The following is a 20,369-nucleotide window of genomic DNA, read 5'->3' as shown; positions in this document are numbered from 1 at the left end:
GCATGAAGCAAAAACCACTCGTGGACACGCGTGTGTCATAACAACCAGCCCAGTCAGAATCAGAAAAAGCATGTAAATCTGGCGGCAATGATCCCCCCTTGGGATAAAACAACCCAAGATGCCGAGTACCACTCAAATAGCGAAAGATACGCTTCACTGCCTGCCAATGCTTAATGCCTGGGCTATGCATAAATCTGCTCACCTGTGAGACTGCAAACTGAATGTCTGGCCTCGTAATGCATACATAAATGAGGCAACCAACAGCTGTCTGATAGAGTGTGACATCAAAGTGATCTCCAGCATCATGAAGACTCAACTTCAAACCTGTCTCCATTGGAGTAGCAATAGGCTTGCAGTCTTCAAGGCCAAATCTCCGCAACAATGTTTCAATATACTTTGTCTGACACAAAGCAATACCTCCATCACACTGCTTAAATTGTATCCCCAAATAATGATGCAAATGCCCCAAATCTGACATCTCAAAAGAGGCATTCAAATCAGCCTTAAAATCAGCAATATGACTCTCATTTGGTCCTGTGAGCAGCATGTCATCGACATAGAGAGCAATGATTAGATGTACACCATCCACACGTTTAGCATACAAAGTGCTTTCTGTTGGACTATTCTGAAACCCATGTGCAGTCAAATATGCATGTATTTTTTCATACCAAGCTCGTGGAGCTTGCTTTAAACCATATAAAGCCTTTTTTAACCTGCACACTTTGTTTTCCTACCCTCTTTGAACAAAACCACGAGGCTGCGATACATACACCTCCTCATGCAAATCTCCATTTAAGAACGCAGTCTTTATGTCCAGCTGATGTACATTCCAACCATTATGAGCTGCTAATGCACAGATGCTACGAACAGTGGTCATACGACATGTGGGAGCAAAAGTCTCATCAAAATCAATGCCCTTCTCTTGAGCATAACCTTTTGCAACAAGCCTAGCCTTATGGCGATCCACTGTGCCATCAGGCTTACGCTTCAATTTGTATACCCACTTAGTGCCAATGGCTTTCTTGCCAGGGGGCAAGTCACATAAAGACCATGTACCATTCTTCATAATAGCATCGTATTCTGCTTGCATAGCAGCCATCCAATTTTCTGAACTTTGTGCCTCATCAAATGAAACAGGCTCACTTTCATCGCACATACTAGAAACAGCCAATGCATAACAATCTGACGCATAAGAGGCACCATGAGAGCCAGAACGAGTGCGACTAGACAAAGGGGCATCCAACTTGCTGTCACGCAAAGTCTGCACCAGCCATCTAGGCATGTTCCTAGAGCCCTCAATCTCTTGTCTCTCATCCTCAAGTGCATCATGCACATCTGCATCAGATATAGGCTGATCTGTGCCATCATTTAAAACCTGCATTGGCTGAAAAACTGCCTCATGAGGTATTGCACTTGACTGTGCACCACTGAAAAGAGGCAACAATGTATCATAGACATCACGTGAGCTGATATCTGTCTCCTTAGTACATGAAACCAAGGGCTGAACTGCATCTTCCACAAATACAACATCACGGCTAACCAAAATGCGCTTTGTCTGTGGATGATACAAACGATAGCCTTTGCTCTCAGCACTATATCCAACAAAAATACATTTGACAGCTTTGTCATCCAATTTTCTGCGATGTTGCACAGGCACTAATGCATATGCCAGGCAACCAAAAACACGTAAATGGCCAACAGATGGCTTGCGGCTATGCCAAGCCTCATATGGAGTGACAACCTGTAATGCTTTGGTGGGACACCTGTTTAGTACATAAGTGGCACACATGACAGCCTCAAGCCAAAAACCATGTGGTAGACTTTGACTCTTAACCATACATCTTGCCATTTCCATGAGAGACCTGTTTTTTCTCTCAGCCACACCATTTTGCTGTGGTGTATACGGCACTGTACATTGGTGTTTTATCCCACGCTCAGCCAGAAATGCATTAAATTCTGAAGACATATACTCCCCCCCTCGATCTGAACGGAGGGTGCCCATCTTACTTTCTGACACATTTTCAGCCATAACCAAAAACTGTTTGAAGCACAAAAACACTTCGGACTTTGCCTTCAAAGGATACACCCATGCATGCCTGGTAAAATCATCAATGAAAGTCACGAAGTAAAGGTAGTTTCCAAATGATGGAGTTTGCATAGGACCACAAACATCACTGTGAACAAGCTGCAATCTGCGTTCAGCTCTCACTGATCCATCTTTGGGAAAGGAAGCACGCTGCATTTTACCCAATATGCAGCCCTCACAAACATGCTTGACAGGTGCCTCAAGCTTAGGCAAAGAAGACACCATTTCAGATTTCTGCAGGCGCAGCAAACTTGCAAAATTCAGATGACCAAAACGTGCATGCCACAGTTTTGCATTTGAAATAGCCTGCGTATCCATAATAGCACATGCTGAATCCTCTACACATTTGCCATCCATATTGAGCTTATACAGCCCTCGACATAGTGAACCAGATGCTACAATGATGTCACCACAAGAGAGATCATGAACAGTACATCTGTCATCCACAAATTTTACAACCAAACCTGTTTTGGCAAATGCGGAGACTGACAGCAGATTCTTTTTGATCCCTGGCACATACAATGCATCAAAAAGTGTAAAGGTGTTGCCATTTGCAACATTCAGCACAATCTGTCCAACTCCTTCAACGGGATAAGAGGAGTTATTGGCACAAGTGACAGTATTCCCTGTGGGAGCAGACTCAAGGAAAGTGAATAAACTGCGCTGCGAGGTGATATGCTTAGTGGCACCACTGTCAAAGTACCATACATCTGAATCTACTGCAGACATACATGTGTCATGCAAAGATGGGTCATAACTGCACTGCGCATTGAATGCCCATTCTGTATCTAGCACAACATTAGCAGATTCATTGTTAGAAGGAGAGGCATCTGCAACAGCCATACCAGCCTCTTTCTTCTTAGCCTCTTTCGCGGCCAGCTTAGGACACGCTTTGATGACATGATCATTTCCCTTACAGTACTTGCAAAATGTCTTCTGTTTGTCACCCTTCTTCTCATCTTTGTCTTCCTTCTTTGGTTGCGCAGCATTTGCAGATTTCTGCTTACTAGAAGAAAAGCCAGCTTTACCTTTCCCGCTTCTCTGACTAGCAACGAAAGCTTGATCTGCGACACGCATAATATTCCTGTTTTGCCTTGACTGGTCTTCTTGCAGCAAAACAGAAACTAACTCCTCAAATGATAAGGCATTGGGATTGCCTTTCATCATCAAGCGAAGAGTGGAAGCAAAACCCTGATAAGAATCTGGTAGACCATTCAAAACAGTCTGCACAAGTGAACTGTCTGACAGGATTTCATCTGCAGAAATGAGCTGCTCTTTGAAATCCTTGATCTTTGTCAAAAAGCTATCCATAGAATCACCTTTGTTCATATGCTCACTCTCCAACTGTTTTCGGAGGTAAGCAACACGAGCCTCATTTCTTGCCTGATACAATGTGGCAAGTACATCCCAAGCATCCTTAGAAGTACTGCAGGAGCGAATATGTGGGATAATGGTACGTTTGACAGACAGCGCAATCAAGGCATGAGCCTGCGCATCTCTACCATCCCAACGAATCTGCTCTGCTGAAAGTGGTGGTTCTCGAACAGCTGCTACAGCACTTGTGCCTGCACCATCATCTACAGTACCTGTTTCTGATGTGTTTGTAGCATTCCCAGCCACAATAGGACGTGCATCAATACCCTGCACAATGTTCCATAACCCCTTTGCTACCAATACATGTCGCATCATATATGCCCACAATGGATAGTTGGTGCCATCCAACTTATCCTCAGCAGCCAACATGCGGAACACATCATTGTTGTCAGCCATGGCCAATGACTGTACTACTAGATGTAAATGCTGTCTGTAAGAGGTAAACCTGTATAAAATCGACCTGTGCTATGCAGCACAGCCCAAAACAGACGAATGGGCACCTGTCCTGCAGATTTTAATCTTGACAGAAAATCTGCACAGTAGGACGATTTTGCCTGCGCAGTACTTGGAATGCAAAAATGGAGGACGAAATGACCTCAGATCAAAATTCTGAAACGACTAAGCCCTACGGGCTCTCCCACGGCATATACTAACCTGCAGACGCTCGTGAAACCTCGTCGCAATCGGAGGAGATGAAGCGGCAGGTGCCGGTGATGCTGCCCGGGAGGAGGAAGCCTGCTCTGATACCAATTGTTGGAATTAGGGTTGCAGGAATGCACACACAACTTCAAGAAGATGAGGAAGCTTGAGCACAACACAGTAGTGTATTATGAGTGCCAAAAAAGAAAGATAACAAGCCCTAGAAGATAATGGGCGTATATACAATGCACGGGGGAAAAAACCTCCTAGTGAGGGAAAAAGTGCCCCGGCGGTCCTAAGTGTGTTCACACACATCACTACTATAATATGGTAACAAGAAGGAACGACATTGGCAAGAGACTGCTACAGCAAACCCAGTGGAGAAGGAACGACATTGGCAAACTTCATGGAGGCTCCTCAAGGAAGTGGAGTCAGATCATCTTTTCTGAGAGAGAGAGAAAATCCACAACCCAATGTAACATGTCCCAACAGAGTAAAACCACCTCTGAGCCACCGATGATGTAGGCCATGTGGTAGATGTATGTGTGAGCACTTTAGTCAAGGTCACGGGCACTTGTAGTAGCCTTGGACACATAGAGAGATAGAGTGTCAAGGACTATGAGTTTAGGGACTTGAGGCACTAGTCGCGGACTATCAAATAAGAGGGAAACTTGGTATAGGGTCTAGGTGTGCTAGGAGTATTCACTTGAGGTGAGGTGTTGAAATATACAAGTGAATAGGGTGTGTGCGTGAACAAGCCCTTTGGCAAGAGGCTGTAAAAGAGAATCTGTAAATGTGAGAGAATCTGTGAAAAGGTGAGAAGTATCTACTCGGAGAGAATAAAGGGTAGCACGAGGAGATTTAGGAGGTGTGGAGATATTCTGGGAGAGAGGGAGAGAATCAAGCAAAAGAGGTGGAGTGAATCAAGGAGAAATCAGTGGGATTAGATGCTTGGATGTAAACTCTATAAATTGAGGCATTGGACTAATGAGAATTCACTAGTTTTTGATTATCCATGCCTACATTAAACTATCACAATTAATTGCTCACTAATCACATCTTAATTGTCTAATCTCTTTGTTAATGATGTTGATTCTAGCATTTGATCCATCGTAGCTCATCACATTGCTGCAAATTTAACATTTTTGAATTGTTGTGGTTAATGTCTTGTCCACCCTTCTTCTTCAAGCTCCTCATCCTTGGAAAAGCCTCTTGAGACAAATTTAATGGACTTATTTGGAGCATACCTAGGCTCGTAAGCCCTTTTCCTCTTGCTCAGCCACTCATGCCCTATCCCAGTTTTCACATCTTCATGGTAGAACTGCACTTCTATTGGCTTGGCATGTGGGAACCTTTTTCTTGCGCTTTCCCTCAATGGCCATTCTTGCTACAAAGGCATGTGGTTTAGTGTATTCTGGGGCAATGGCTGCATCTTCAAAAATTATTTACTTTGGCCCTTTTAACCTTTTGCTTCCCCCTTGACTCCATCTCCACCCATCCGGCGATTTGCCTGTTGGTTCTAGAAGGGTTGTTGTCCTTTCTCTTTTTGCTAGGAAAATCCGTTGGTGAGGGGAACTGGCAGTTCTGCCCTCTGTGTGAGCTATTACCTCCTCACCTGGGTCTGTGATCTGGATGAGGGGCTCCTCTTGTGTGCTGACTCCCTTGCCTGTGAGATTCTTTGCCCTTGCTTCTCCACCCTTTCGTCCAACTGGTTCATAAATTGTGTAATTTTGTTCCAGTTGGACGGTTGCACTGCTCCTGCTTGTTTTGTAGCTTGGAACAGACTCCTCATGTGTTTGAGGGCTATCTCCGTGTAGAATTTCGTACATTCTTGCTTCCTCTCTTCCTGGAGCCTTTTCTGTATTTCCTCCTTTTTTGCCTTCTCTCTTTTTGCTCACTCCTCTTCAATCATTTTTTCTTTGTTTCTCACTTTTGTGGCATGAGTTTTTTCATAGCATCTAGCTGTTCATGTATCTTTTTCAGATCGGCATGAGCTATCGTCAAAGCGACATTCATGAGTTTTTTCATAGCATCTAGCTGTTCATGTATCTTTTTCAGATCGGCATGAGCTATCGTCAAAGCGACATTCAATTCATTAACTGTCACTTTTCCCCCTTTCGCTATTGTGATCCTGGCTCCAACTGCTCCTGCCTCCTTTGTTAGGGCTTTGATTGTCTCCCCGTCTTGTCTTTATTGTTCCTTGTATTCTTCTACCAAATCCTTTGTACTCTTCAAGCTGGGCCCTTAGGGTAGCTTCATCATTAGCCCTCTCTTCCAACCTTTTAATTACTGTCCAAGCATGCTCTTGCATCTTGTCATTAGGGATAATGTCCATTGATGTACCTTTGTAGATTATGAGCTCCTTCCCTTTCCCCTCGGAGGAGTGCTCACCCGGTTTCTTGCTGCTCTCTTTCAAAAGTGTGAACCACTTTTTCCAGCCCTCTACATCTATTTCCAGTTGCTTAATCTTTGCTTTCAGCTTTTTTTCTGTAGTGGTCTCTCCCCTGTTGTGTCCTGTCTCCATGCCCTTCTGGCTATCTCCCGTAGTCCCCACAACTCCTGTTAGGTGTGTTCTTGTTGGTTCTATAGTACCCAGATTTGTGTCTTAAGTCTGGAGGAGGGGAGTTATTTTCTTGTAGGTAGGTGTGAGGGCTTGCATGGCCACTGTCAATTTCCTCAAATATTCCTCCCACACCTTTATATCCTCTATTACGTGGTCTCCCATTGCTCCATTTTACCTACCTTCAGCTCATAGACCTCAGGAAAATCTTTAGCATCCATTACAGCCAGTCGGGCTTCTGCCTTGACCAGCTCCACTTCATCCTTATCTTCCCTAGCTTGGACTTCTCTTATGATCCTTAAATGTTATTCTTTGATCATGTTTACCTAGCCTTTAGCCCTAGTTTGGTTTACAGTGGCCCTGTTCACCTCTTCTTGTAGCCGCCTATTTGTTTGTTATGTCCAAACCACGACTTCCCCTACCATCTCTCGTTTTGTTTCCTCGTCTGCCCTCTGGAGCCTTACTAATTGTATTTTTATTTCCTTCATTTGGGCCAGTTCTATTATTCTTCTTCTTAGCTCCTCCTAGAGCAGGGCGGCCTATTGACTTCTTAATTCCTAGATGGTGGCCACCTTCTACCTGACTTCAGCCTACAACAACGTGGTTATTTCCTTGGCCCCATTCATCATGCACCTCTACAAAAAATTGAGGCTCCCTTATACCCAGCCTATATCAATACTTTTTGAAAAAATGGCAGGACAACGTTTAGGGGGCTCTCCTTGTGATTGCTCGAGGTGGATGGGTTGTGTCACCATGATGCCCTTTTGTTCTTGTATTAGGTGTGGAGATTCTTGGGTGGTGCTCTCCTTGAGCTGTTTGTTGCTCTTTTCCTCTGCTCCTGTCTTTTCTTTCTTTCCCTTCTTCACTACAAGAGGTTGAGGACATACCGACGCCAAAATACCGACGCAAATGTCGAACGTCGGTATGTCCGTCGTCATGTTGGAGGAGACAAGTATGGAGGGGTTTTTTTAAATTTTCATTTCCCGTCGCGTATACCGACGCCTATACCGACGCCGATACCGACGCCTATACCGACGCATATTCCGTAGCATATACCGACGAATATTCCGACACATATTCCGTCGCATATACCGGCGCTCGTAAGTTTTTCACAGCCCGAGAGCCTATTTTCTGGTTTTTCGCAGAAGATGCGCAAGTAATCAAGCGAAAGAGGTGCTTTCTCTCCCTCTCTCTCCTCTTTTTTCCTCTCTCCTCTTTTCTCCTTCATTCTTCTTTTCTCCTCTTCTCCTTCTCCTAACATGTTATTGCAATTGCTTTTAGTTTTTAATTGAAAAATTAAGATTTTTAGGGTTTTGTGTTTTTTTGGTTCTCTATGCATGTTGAGATCTAGAGCTCTCTATGTATGCATAGATCTCCTAATGCATGCATAGAGATTTTAGGGTTTTGTATTAGTTCTTTTTCTTGTGTTTAATTTACTAATTAGTTTGTTTAATATTTTGTTTTGCAGCTCTTTCACCTCACCAATCTTTCACCAATCCTCGAGCTCTCCTTCAGCTTTGCAAAAAAGAGGTAGATCCTCTTTTGATTTTTCTTGTTTATGCTATTTTATATGAATTTTTGCATCCTTGTTTTATGGTTTAGGGTTAGTTTTGGGTTCTTGTAAGCTTACAACACATAGGATTAATTTAATATCTATGCATAAAACCTATAATAAGCTTGCAATCTCTATTATCCATGTACGTAAAACAAGATCATGTTTATTACACCATTGGGTGATGGGATTAAGGGTTAGCATAGTGCATAAGGCATATAGCATAGAGCTTCTGCATAGAGCTTATGCATAAGTCTTGCATAGAGCGTATGCAAGAGACTTATGCATAGAGCGTATGCATAAGACTTATGCATATGACTTATGCATAGAGTTTATGCATATGGCTTATGCATAGAGCGTACGCATAAGACTTATGCATATGGCTTATGCATAGAGCTTATGCATAAGGCTTATGCATAGAGCGTGTGCATAAGGCTTATGCATAGGGCGTAATTGCATAAAGCGTGTGCATAAGGCTTATGTGAAAGGGATTAAGGGTTAGCATAATAGTGCATAAGGCATATAGCATAGAGCTTATGCATAGAGCTTATGCATAAGTCTTGCATAGAGCGTATGCATAAGACTTATGCATAGAGCGTATGCATAAGACTTATGCATATGACTTATGCATATGGCTTATGCATAGAGCGTACGCAGGTAGACTTATGCATATGGCTTATGCATAGAGCTTATGCATAAGGCTTATGCATAGAGCGTGTGCATAAGGCTTATGCATAGAGCGTGTGCATAAGGCTTATGTGAAAGGGATTAAGGGTTAGCATAATAGTGCATAAGGCATATAGCATAGAGCTTATGCATAGAGCTTATGCATAAGTCTTGCATAGAGCGTATGCATAAGACTTATGCATGGATGGTATGCATAAGGCTTATGCATATGACTTATGCATATGGCTTATGCATAGAGCGTACGCAGGATTACAATAATATTCATGCTTGTCGCAATGATTGTTGCCTCTTCCGCCATGAATATGAGCATTTGCAAGAATGTCCCCATTGTGGCTCTAACAGATATAGAGAAGATGTTCAGGGGGAAGCTGTCCCGGTAAAGGTTCTCAGGCACTTTCCAATCATTCCAAGGATAAAAAGCATGTTCAGGTGCAAATCAATAGCAAGCTTGATGACATGGCATGCCACGACTCGATCCACAGATGAAGTGATGCGTGTGCCTGCAGACTCACCCGCATGGAGACACATTGAAGAGAAATGGCCGGCTTTTAAGGAAGAACCTAGAAACCTCCGTCTTGGCCTAGCAATGGATGGTGTAAACCCTTTTGGTTTAAGGAGCTCTTCATGGAGCACATGGCCTGTTTGCCTTGTGAATTATAATCTTCCGCCATGGTTAGCAATAAAGAAAGGTCATCTGTTGCTCTCATTAATAGTTCCAGGAAAGTACAAGGTGAAGAACATGGATGTATATTTGGCACCACTTATTGATGAGTTACGCACCTTGTGGAACGGAATTGAAGTGAAGGACATGTCAAAGCAGCAGAGTGGCCAAAGACTTACAACTGTGCAAGGTATTCTCATGTGGACAATGCATGATTGGCCTGGCTATGGAGAATGCTCAGGTTTGTCTATATCGGGTTACAATGCATGTCCTGTATGTGGTCCTCGACTTGATTCAAGATACTCAAAAGCATTACGAAAGAATGTCTACCAAGGACATGTTAGGTATCTGCCAGAAAATCATGAATTGCGGGATGGTAATCTAGGAAGACCTCCTCCAAGTACATTGAAGGCAAGCGATTGGAAGATCAAATGGGAGGAATGTGGCAACTTGGCATGTCCTGGGATGAAGAGGCTCTCTATCTTTCACCAACTCCCCTATTGGGGTGATCTCCTTATAAACCATTTGCTTGATCCGATGCATATTTTCAAGAATGTAACTGACATTCTGTGGAAGACCATGACAGGAAAAAAGGATACTAAAGGCCAAAGGGATGACTTGGAAGAGATTGGTTGTATGCAAGAGTTGTGGGCTCGCACTAGACCCAATGGAAAGGTGCTACTTCCAAGAGCCCCATGGGTTTTTAGCAAGATGGAGGAACAACAAGTCAAGAGGACAATTTCAGAGTTTCGGACTCCTACAGGTTGTATGCATTGCTTGAAAAGTGCATTTACAAAGGATGATGATCTTAGTGGTCTCAAGAGTCATGATTGGCACAAGTTTCTACAATTTGTGCTACCCATAGCAATAAAAGATTGCCTCACTGAAGACATTAGAGCTACTATCTATAAGATTGGCACATTGGTGCGCTGGATTTCTTCAAAAGAGATAAAGAGAGACACTTTGGAGACAACGCGTTTAAACTCCATAGAGGCAGTCTGCATGGTAGAGAAGTTTTTCCCTACAAGTTTATTAACAATCCAGATGCATCTGCTAGTTCATGTTGTAGATGAGGTTGCAGTTGCTGGAACAGTCCATTCAAGATGGATGTTCTTTTTGGAGAGGTTTATGAAGACATTAAAGGGATTTGTTCGCCAAATGGCTCGCCCAGAGGGTAGTATGTCAGAAGGGTGGCTGATACAAGAGTCCCTTGTTTACATCACTGAATATTTAAGTTCCTCAGATCCAGAGATACCTCGACTATGGTCTCAAGAGTCCAACAGGCGAGTCATTGGTGAGGAACCTCAAGGCCAAGGCATTAAGAGAAAGATGGATAACACTTTGAGAGAAAAAATCAACAAATTTTGCATCTTGAACTCTCATGTAATGGAGAAGTGGATTGAGACATATGAAGCTCTCAAGCGACAGCGAGTACAAGATCGTTTAAGTTTCAGAAGGAATCGCACTACAAGAAATCTCCCATATCCAGAAGGTATGCAAGCTCTTCCGGACTTTCCCACAGGTAGATGGCTAGAAGCTACAATTTTAGAAGCCAAACGTGCTGGTTTACCTATAACAGAGGAGGAGGAGGAGCTTACAAAAGGATGCGATTGGCATGTAAGTGTATAAGTTCTACATGTCTCTCATTTTTTTCTCTACATGTCTCTGTGTTTGATTCTCCATCAACAAACTTTTTGTGCTATTTGTAGTATCACAAATATGGGGCGTTTTGGTCACATGGACGTCATTTTCGAGTAGAACGAATAGACCAAAGAAGAGCAACCTTTGATTGTGGTGTCACAGCACAGTTTGTTCAAGAAAGTCGTGCAAGTGCAAGTGATGATAACACAATTACTGGAATGCTTGATTACTTTGGAACCATTCAAGATATATTGAAGGTTGGCTTCAGAAGTTTTGAGTTGTTTATCTTTGATGTGAAGTGGTTCAAGGTAATCATGAATGGGCCACATGCAACTGTACGTAGAGACAAGAGTGGCCTCATCCAAGTGGACTCCACAAAGGTATGGACCGATCAGCAAGATACTTTTGTGCGCCCAGAGCATTGTGAGCAAGTTGTCTTTAAAGCGGATCCAAAAGATCCACGCTGGCTATTTGTGGTTCAAGTCGCCCCCCGCAGTAAGCAAATTTTTGAAGAATTTGAGCTACAGCAAGGTGATGTGGATGCACAGGGTAATGGAGAGCAGCAAGAACAAGACGATATCAACAATGAAGAGGAGCAAGCAAATGAAGAGAAGGAACTAGAGCAAGATCCAAATGAAGAGGTGCAAACCAAGGAAGCTGAAAAACAAGTTGAGGAAGAAGACATAGATGATGAAGACATCCTTCATCAAGGGACTTTTAATGATGAGGATGCTGAAATGTGCATAGACATAGATCTCTTTGGGGCTACTGATCTTAATGAGGATGATAGAATAGATAATGATTTATAAAATGATGTATCTTAATGATTATGCAAATAGTTATGACATATTTGTAATGGTTTTATGACATTGAAGGTCCATTCATTGTTTACCATTGTTAATGTTTACCATCATAATCACTACTGTAGGAGCAAGTTGATATAGTTTTACCAATGTTGTTTATCATTGTTAATGTTTATCTTATGGTTCTTTCATTCATTGTTTACCGTGTAATTTTCATTCCGTACAAGTTTGTCATATGGTTTTTTGTCCAACAGGCCATGGGTGACTCACCGCCCTACGACTACAGTCCAGATTTCTCATTTAATCCTACACCGCAGGGCATGAGTCCCCAGCAGTTATATGGTTTTCTTTCGTCCATGACTCCAGAGCAGAGAGCCATGGCTCAGAGTTATTGGGGTTCTGGAGCAGGGACATCTGCCTCACCATCTGGATTCCCGACGCCAGTTCCCACACCCGTGGGTACGACAGCAGCTCCCACACCTCGTACCACACAGCCTTCCACTCCTGTTACAGCTCGATCTACCACCTCTTCACATAGACGGCGCTCACGTAGTAGGTCTTCAGGGGGAGGTTGTTGTGGTGGTAGTGCCACAGATGCTGTGACACCACCACCACGTGAGCGTCGTCCTTCGCTCTCATCTGTTGATAGCACACCCATAGGGTCACCTTCCACTCCCTGGGGTGCACATGACCATGACAACAGCAAGATTTACACAATTAGGGATGGGGCACCAATAATGGATAGTGCAGGGAAGGCAATGAAGACACGCATTCGACAATTGTGCACTATACAGTTTCATGACTCTGTCATGACTAAATGGGATCAGCAAGACAAGGGGAAGAAAAATTATATAAACACAAAGATAAAGCAAGAGTTCCAGCCATCTGACCCTATGAATGTCGTCTCTAATGAGTGGATACAGTATACAACTCGCATTTTGATGGGGCATCGTAGGTCAGAGGCGAGGGACGCATTCAGAGAGGGGAAGGAGAAACCTGTTTGGCTAGATGACAGGGAGTGGGCAGCCATTGCTCAGGAGCTCACCGAGACACCAGACAGGTTTCAACAACAAAGAGAGGCGGCAAGGGCAAGACTCCAAACAGTAGGGGCTTCTCATCTCGGGAGTGGTGGTTACGAAACCATGCGCCATGAATTCGTAAGTGTTTGTAGCAATTTTATTTATTTAAATGTATGTATGTGGGCTAAATGTTGATTTTTTAAAAGTTATAATTGTTAATCGTGTGTGCAGGAGTTGGCCATGAATCGCCCACCAAGCAGGCGAGAGGAGAAGTACGCTCACAAACATGGCCTTGTGGCCTTGTTTGAGATGCTTGAAGAAGAAGGAGAGACCGTCAATTGGGAGGCATTACCATGATGTAAGATGACCTTCAAACTAATGAAATATGATCAAAACATTCTTGAGTATTAATGTTTAATTTAATTTCTTGTTTGTCGATCAGGAAAATATGCAAACGAGCACGGTTGTTTTTGTGCTCTATTGTAGACAGAATGGTGCTGTCTGTTTGCTGTTGTTGATCTTGCTCATTGCAGGCAGCTAGGCAACAGCCAGGCAGCACTATTCTGCCCAAAAAAAAATTTCTGCTACAGCGTCGGTATTTGCCCCGGTATCAGCGTCGGTATGTACATTGGTATAGGCGCCGGTTTACGCGTCGGTACATCATCCGGTATAGAGGCCGGTTTATCCGTCGGTATATAAGTCGGTATTTACCCCGGTTTAAGCGTCGGTATTACCCCCGGTTAGCGTCGGTATAGGCGCCGTTATATGCGCCGGTATTAACACCCGACAGGTATACCGACGCTACGATACCGGCGCTTATACCGGCGCTTATACCGATGACGAGGCTTTTTTAGACCCCGTTAAATAGCGCCGGTACAAGCCCCGGTATTAGGCTAATATGTAGTAGTGCTTCTTTTCACCAAACTCAAAGGCCCTCTTCTTTTCGGATGGTGTCTATCATCCTGAGCTCCCCTCTTCTTGGGGCTTTGCACAGCCGATTCCTCTTCATGCTCCAAGCTCTTTTTGTGGCCAGCTTCTTCCTTCTTCATCTTTTCCTCTTGCCCACATCCCACGTGTTTTGAACAATGCAGTTGTGTAAGTAAAAATCTTTGTCTTTGTGTTTGGGCCGCTGACCTTGCCAATTTGATCCTAAATGTTGTTATATATAACCTCTGCCACCCACACCACTTTAATTCCTGCTTCTATAGCCTTCACTAGTCCATACGCTTTTCAGGACATGCAGTATGTCTTGTGGGTGAGATTGATCATCTCTACCAAAAAGTGCATATGCTTTTGTCGGTCCTCATCTAGTGTCCCTGTGATCTTGAATTCTTTTGCTTTCCCTTCCATAGGACCAAATTCCTTCGCAAGATTATCGTCGTCTGCTACCTTGATCTTGCCCTCTCGCCTTCTACTGGCAGCTTGAACACCTCTGCAGCAACATAGAGGGGATCAAAGGCCCTCTTCTCCCCTGATAGAAGTGTAATTGTGTGTGCTCTATCTATTTTGCTACTATGTATTTCTACTAGAGCTCCTCCCATGGCAGCTCTGCGAATTCTTTGAGCCCCATCCTTTCCAGCCACCATTGTGCATGTTTGTCAACCTCCTTGTACACTATGACGATAGTGGCTTAAATTCCAGCACCATGTCTCCTTCTTTAGGGACAGTGGGGTGGCTTGTAGGAAGGCAAGGAAGTGAGCAGAGTTTAGCAGAAAGAGAGTTGAAAGTGGGGTGGCTTGTAGGAAGGCAAGGAAGTGAGTAGAGTTTAGCAGAAAGAGAGTTGAAAGTGGGAAGAGAGCCAACCATGCAAGGTATCTTTTCGAAAGTTGATTTGGAAACTATGTGTTTGATGGAGAGGCATTTAGCCATTTGTCGTGAGATGCACCCTCCCCAAGGGCGGCCATAATTGTGTCATCTTTCCATGATTTCCCTAGATCTCCCTCATTTTTTGACCATCAATCCCTTCTGTGCCCTTTTTGAGGTTATTAATGGCCTTTACACGTCCATGATCCCCTTTTTGTGGTGGCAACCTTGACTTTCTCGTTTTTGCACCACACTGCCACCTGGCTCCTTGGTGAATTTAAATTTGGGTAATACTCTTTGGCATTTTTAAAATCTTTGGAATCTTGTCCTTCTTCTTGACCCTGGGACGGACACGGATTCTGGTTCCTCAATCAATTCTAGACCCAGATTCTGATTCTCTTCTGGAGACTTTATCCCTTCATCTGGCATCTTTCCATAGTAGGGCTTCAGCCTATATCTATTTACAAACTTTGTGAGTTTTTCATCATCCACACTCGCTAGCTCAAAAGTTCCTATCCCCATCTTCCTGTGACGACAATCCTGTATGGGCCCGTCCATCTCATTTTCAATTTTCCCAAGTGGGGTCCCATTCGTGATGTAAACAACAGTACTGCATCTCCTACCTCAAAGATTTTGAACTTTGTGTTCCCTATCTACTTGGAGGTTTCTTCTCTTTTGCATAATTTCCACTGTCCATGTGCTATGTAGACTTTTGCACAATCGTGTATGGGCCCGTCCATCTCATTTTCAATTTTCCCAAGTGGGGTCCCATTCGTGATGTAAACAACAGTACTGCATCTCCTACCTCAAAGATTTTGAACTTTGTGTTCCCTATCTACTTGGAGGTTTCTTCTCTTTTGCATAATTTCCACTGTCCATGTGCTATGTAGTCTTCTTTCATCAAGCTTCAGGAGCTGTTCAATCCTGTACATCTCTGATTCTTCCAAAGAGAGCCTTTCCCTGCTATCCTGAGACTTTGTATTAGGAACTCCATGGGCACTACTACTTCAAGTTTATACACCATATTGAATGGTGTAAATCCTATTGCATTCTTGTAGGTTGTTCGGAATACCCATAATGCTGAGTGTAGTTTTGTGTCCCAATCGTTCCTATTCTCATTTACCAAGATTCCCTGGAGGATCTTGCTGGTGGACTCTGCCTGCCCATTGGCTTGTAGGCAGTAGACTATTGACTTCTTGTGTATTATCATGTGTTGCTCCATCAGTTTCCTAATCACTTCAGTGATGAAGTGGGTCCCTTGATTACTGACTATATCTCAATAGGGCATCCAAATCTTGTCATTATGGTTTCGTAAGGAAACTCTACCACCATAGATGATGCCTTTACCCATTTTGTGCAATATTCAATGGCCACCAAAATGTATTTGTTTCGTGTTTGCCAGCTGGTTTAAATGGGTTGACAAATTCTAGACCCCATTTTTGGAATCACTTGAGTTGTAAGACTAGAGTATGGGGCATTCTGTCTGCATCACTTGGTTGCCCCATCCTCTACCACATGTCCCACTCTTTTGAGAACTTATGCACATCTTTTAATATAGTTGGCCACCACAAACCTACTTGGAATACCTTCTGTCCTGTGACTTCTCAAAAAGAATGCCCAGTGCTTCCACCTTGATGTGCTTCTGCTAACACAACCTGCTGCTCGTGCTCGGGGACACATCTTCTGAGAATCTGGGTGATGCCTATTTTGTACAGTTGCCCAACCACCATCATGAATGACTTACTCCAGAGAGTCACCTTCTTCCTCTAATATCTGGACATGTACTTTGGAAAGGATAGGTCAAACAGGAATTGTAGCATTTCATCATACCAGTTGGGCCTTTCTCCTTCTATGAGGAAAAGCTATGCTTCTAGGAAATCGTTCTTCACTCCATCTAGTTCTTCTCCTATTTCCAGTCATCGTGATAGAAAGTCTGCCCCACTGCATACTTGTTTTCGGGGGTGTGCCTTATGTTGAACTCAAATTTATACAACAAGAGAATCCATTTGGCCAACTTCCTTGCCAAGTCTGGTTTGTTTATTAAATACAGGAGAGCTTTATGATCTACATGAAACTCAAACATCTTACCCAGTAAGTAGTGCCTAAACTTCTTGATGGAGTAGATCATTCTTAATGACTTCTCTGTAGTGACTTCTTGATGGAGTAGATCATTCTTAGTGACTTCTCTGTAGTGGAGTAGTTCTTTTGCAGTCTGGGCAGTCTCCTTCTTGCATAGTACATTGGTCCGTACCATCCCTCCTGTGCTTCCTGCATCAAGGCACTGCCAATGGCTACATCCAAGGCATTAACAAACACATGGAACATCAGGTCATAGTTGGGTTGTTGTTGCAGGATGGGCGCAGCTAACATTATCCTCTTCAGATTCCAGAATGCCTCTTGATAGGATCTGGACCACACATATTTTGCATCCTTCACCGTTAGGCTATATAAGGGCACTGCCACATTAGCTAGGAACATCATGAACCTACTGTGCCACTTGATTAGCCCTAGGAACCTTGAAAGCTCTTTGGCATTCTTGGGAGGTTGCAGCTTTATAATGACTGTAACCTTGGCTAGATCCGCCGCCAGTCCTTCTGCAGACGTTGTGTGTCCCAAGAGAGATCCACTGGTTACATTGAAGGCATATTTGGCTAGATTTAGTCTCAGCCTGCCCTTTTGCACTTTTCTAGGCACATTGTGAGGTGTGTAATGTGTTATTCTTTCTTCTCAAACATGCTGAAGTCATCCACAAAACACCCTCATGAACGTGGTCATATATTCATAGAATATTTCCTGAACCATCCTTTGGAATGTAACAGGAACATTTTTCAACTCGAATATCTTCACATTGGAGGCAAATGCTCCCCATTCTATTATGAAGGTAGATTTTTCACTACCTTCCTGGGCCATTTGCACTTGATTGTACCCACTAAATCCATCCAGGAAAGAATATGTTTCATGTCCCGCCCAGCACAACAAAGAATTAATGAAAGGAAGTGGGAACGGGTCGGATATAGTGGAAGCATTCAGCTTGCGGTAGTCAATGCACACCCTAAGATTCCCATTCTTTTTTGGAACAATGACTATCGGTGATAGCCATTCTACCCGATCCACAAGATGGATGAATCCTACTTTCAATAATTTGCCAATGTCTTCTTTTACCTGCTTGACATAGTTTGGGTTCATCCTGTATCTACTCTGTCTTATAGGGGTTGCATATTCTTTCAAGTTAATTTTGTGCTGATAGAAATTGGGCTCAATCCCTTTCATGTCTGAATAGTTCCAAGCAAAGACATTCTTATAGGAATTTAACAATTCAAGGAGCCTCCCCTTCAATTTGTGATTCAATGTAGCACTAATCCTAATTGTTTTGGGCTACTGATCATCCCCCAGATTCACCTCCTCAAGCTTGTCTTCCTGCACCCTGATATTTCTATTTGTGATCTCAGCTTCTTTCTATTTTAGTGCCATCATGGCTTTTTCTTGTTCTTCCTGTAGCTCTTTCACATCATCCTGAGTGTCCTCTTCCTCCTCACACACACTTTCCTTATTGACTATCACCTCAAGATGAGCTATTAGGAGCTCTGGGTCATACCTTTGCATGATCCTTTCTACATCCACTTCAAATAGGGAAAGCAAATCTGGATTCTCCTTCAAGATATGCTCTTGTTCATCATCTTCTACGCCTTTTAGGTAGTTTAGGCCTTGTGCATGCATTGGTTGGTTCCTTGGGCTTAGCCTGTCTCTTCCTGCCACCAAGATGCATACCTTCTTTTTGCCTCTTTTGATAGTGATATTTTTCATCTCCTAGTTATGCTTTATTCTTCCACTCCAGAGCCAAGGCCTTCCTAGGAGCATGGGATATGCACTTGCTATCTCAGTCATCTTGAGGACAATGAACACAACAATGAAGCTATATCCCGCCACCTCTATCTGTTCTCCCTTGATTATCCCAACAAGTCAGACCCTTCTCTGTTCAGCCATACAAATCTGGAATGGAGCGGGCTGCATGATAGTGATCCCTAGCCATTTAGCTAGGCTATCTGATATTATGCTTATCCCTGACCCACCATCCAGAATGACTCTTGTTTACTATCTCACCTCTGATCCCGATGATTACTTCCGGAACAAATGTGCCACCCCACAGGGTAAAAGGATCTTCTCATGCTACCCTTTATTCTCTCCCAGTAGATACTTCTCACTTTTTCACTGCTACCCACTCATTTATAGACTCTCTTTTACAGCCTCCTGCTAAGGGCTTGTTCCTGCGTACACACACCCATTCACTTGTATATTTCAACATTACTTAGAGTACCCGAGTCTAGATTTTGTAGATGAACTTGAGGTATATGACTTGAAATAAAGGAGATTACTCACTCACCGAAGTATACATGGTTTAGGCTCAAGAGGAGTATACATTTTGTAGATGAACCTTACATATATGACTTGAAAGAAAGGACTACATTACTCACTCACCAGAGTATACATGGTTTAGGCTCAAGAGGAGTCTACACCCTAGCTCTCATGTGGGAGAGGAACACCATAGCCAAGAAAGCTTTAAACCTTGATTATGATTACTAAAGTGATTAGTAACATTTCATTAGTATCCATATACTTGGGTAGCCTCTCGTGCTTGTGGTAGTAGATAGCCCATAGGCACTTTCTTAAAAACCATCCCCACCTATAGGTTTTGCCTTGAAACATTTCATCTAATAGACAATGCACATGCGTAGGAACCAAATAATTCAAAAATGAATGAATACATGGGCTTATCCAATCCAAATTTGAGAGCATCATCATACTTTGTATACTTGTAAATTGACTCCAATGGTTGTAAACTTCATCATTTGCCCTCAAAACAGCCCCAACTTGCTCTCCATGATTTTACATTAAATCCACATTTTTCTTAATGCAAATATCTTCATTCTTAAGTAGTATATGAAGCTCTCTAACAATGATTTGCATGAATTTCTAATAGGCTAAATCATTGTTGTCACCCTCGATTTAGCTTACCAAATGCATCCAAAATCTCCTCATGACCTTCCAAGACCGAGCTGAGTTGCCATGAGGCCTCTTCATTGCATAAACCCTTCATTTGATGGGTATTCCACCAAATAACGGTTGCGTAGCATCCTTTCTCTAGTGCCCAACACTGTTTCTGGCACATATTCCACCATGCCTTCCTCATTCATGGGTGGTATCTTGCACTTCCACTATTGGCCGAACATATGCTTTTAATTGAGAGACATGGAACATATCATATAGGCGTGTAGTTGCTATTATAATCAAATTCACCAAAGGCAACTAGTCAATCATCCTACGCATGTTGGTGTCATGACAATAGTGTCTCAATATGTCTCCACCCACTCCACCAATACATTTTTGGCTGATAGGAGGTTGATAAGAGATGCTAGGAGTCAACTTGGTCCACATGGGCTCAAATAGTGTCCTCCAAAATGAATGTGATAGTCTCGAATCTAAATCATATCTTAATTGTGTAACTTAATCTAAGAAAACATTAAAATCACTTAATCATGCTATTTC

General features: G+C 43.0%; 1 protein-coding gene across 1 annotated transcript; it reads left to right on the top strand.

Annotated features, from left to right (window-relative positions):
• Nucleotides 1-7,523: 7,523 nt before the first annotated feature.
• Nucleotides 7,524-14,121, top strand: LOC147618354 (uncharacterized). Its single transcript, XM_086775233.1, has 4 exons — nucleotides 7,524-7,759; nucleotides 8,128-8,189; nucleotides 12,258-12,809; nucleotides 14,017-14,121. The coding sequence occupies exons 3-4, from the start codon at nucleotides 12,261-12,263 to the stop codon at nucleotides 14,119-14,121; spliced, it is 654 nt and encodes a 217-aa protein (XP_086631359.1). The 5' UTR covers nucleotides 7,524-7,759; nucleotides 8,128-8,189; nucleotides 12,258-12,260.
• Nucleotides 14,122-20,369: the final 6,248 nt, after the last annotated feature.

Source organism: Cibotium barometz, chromosome 35 (assembly GCF_041138505.1).
Source record: "Cibotium barometz isolate CiBa-2024 chromosome 35, ASM4113850v1, whole genome shotgun sequence".
NCBI lineage: Eukaryota > Viridiplantae > Streptophyta > Polypodiopsida > Cyatheales > Cibotiaceae > Cibotium > Cibotium barometz.
Note: the sequence above shows the minus strand (reverse complement) of the source record. Positions and strands in the feature narration are given on the sequence as shown.

Coding starts and splice junctions, on each gene's coding strand:
- LOC147618354 (XM_086775233.1), top strand. CDS start 12,261: ATGGGTGACTCACCGCCCTACGACTACAGTCCAGATTTCTCATTTAAT. Junction 12,810..14,016: donor CTATACAGTTTCATGACTCT/GTCATGACTAAA, acceptor GGCTTTGCACAG/CCGATTCCTCTTCATGCTCC.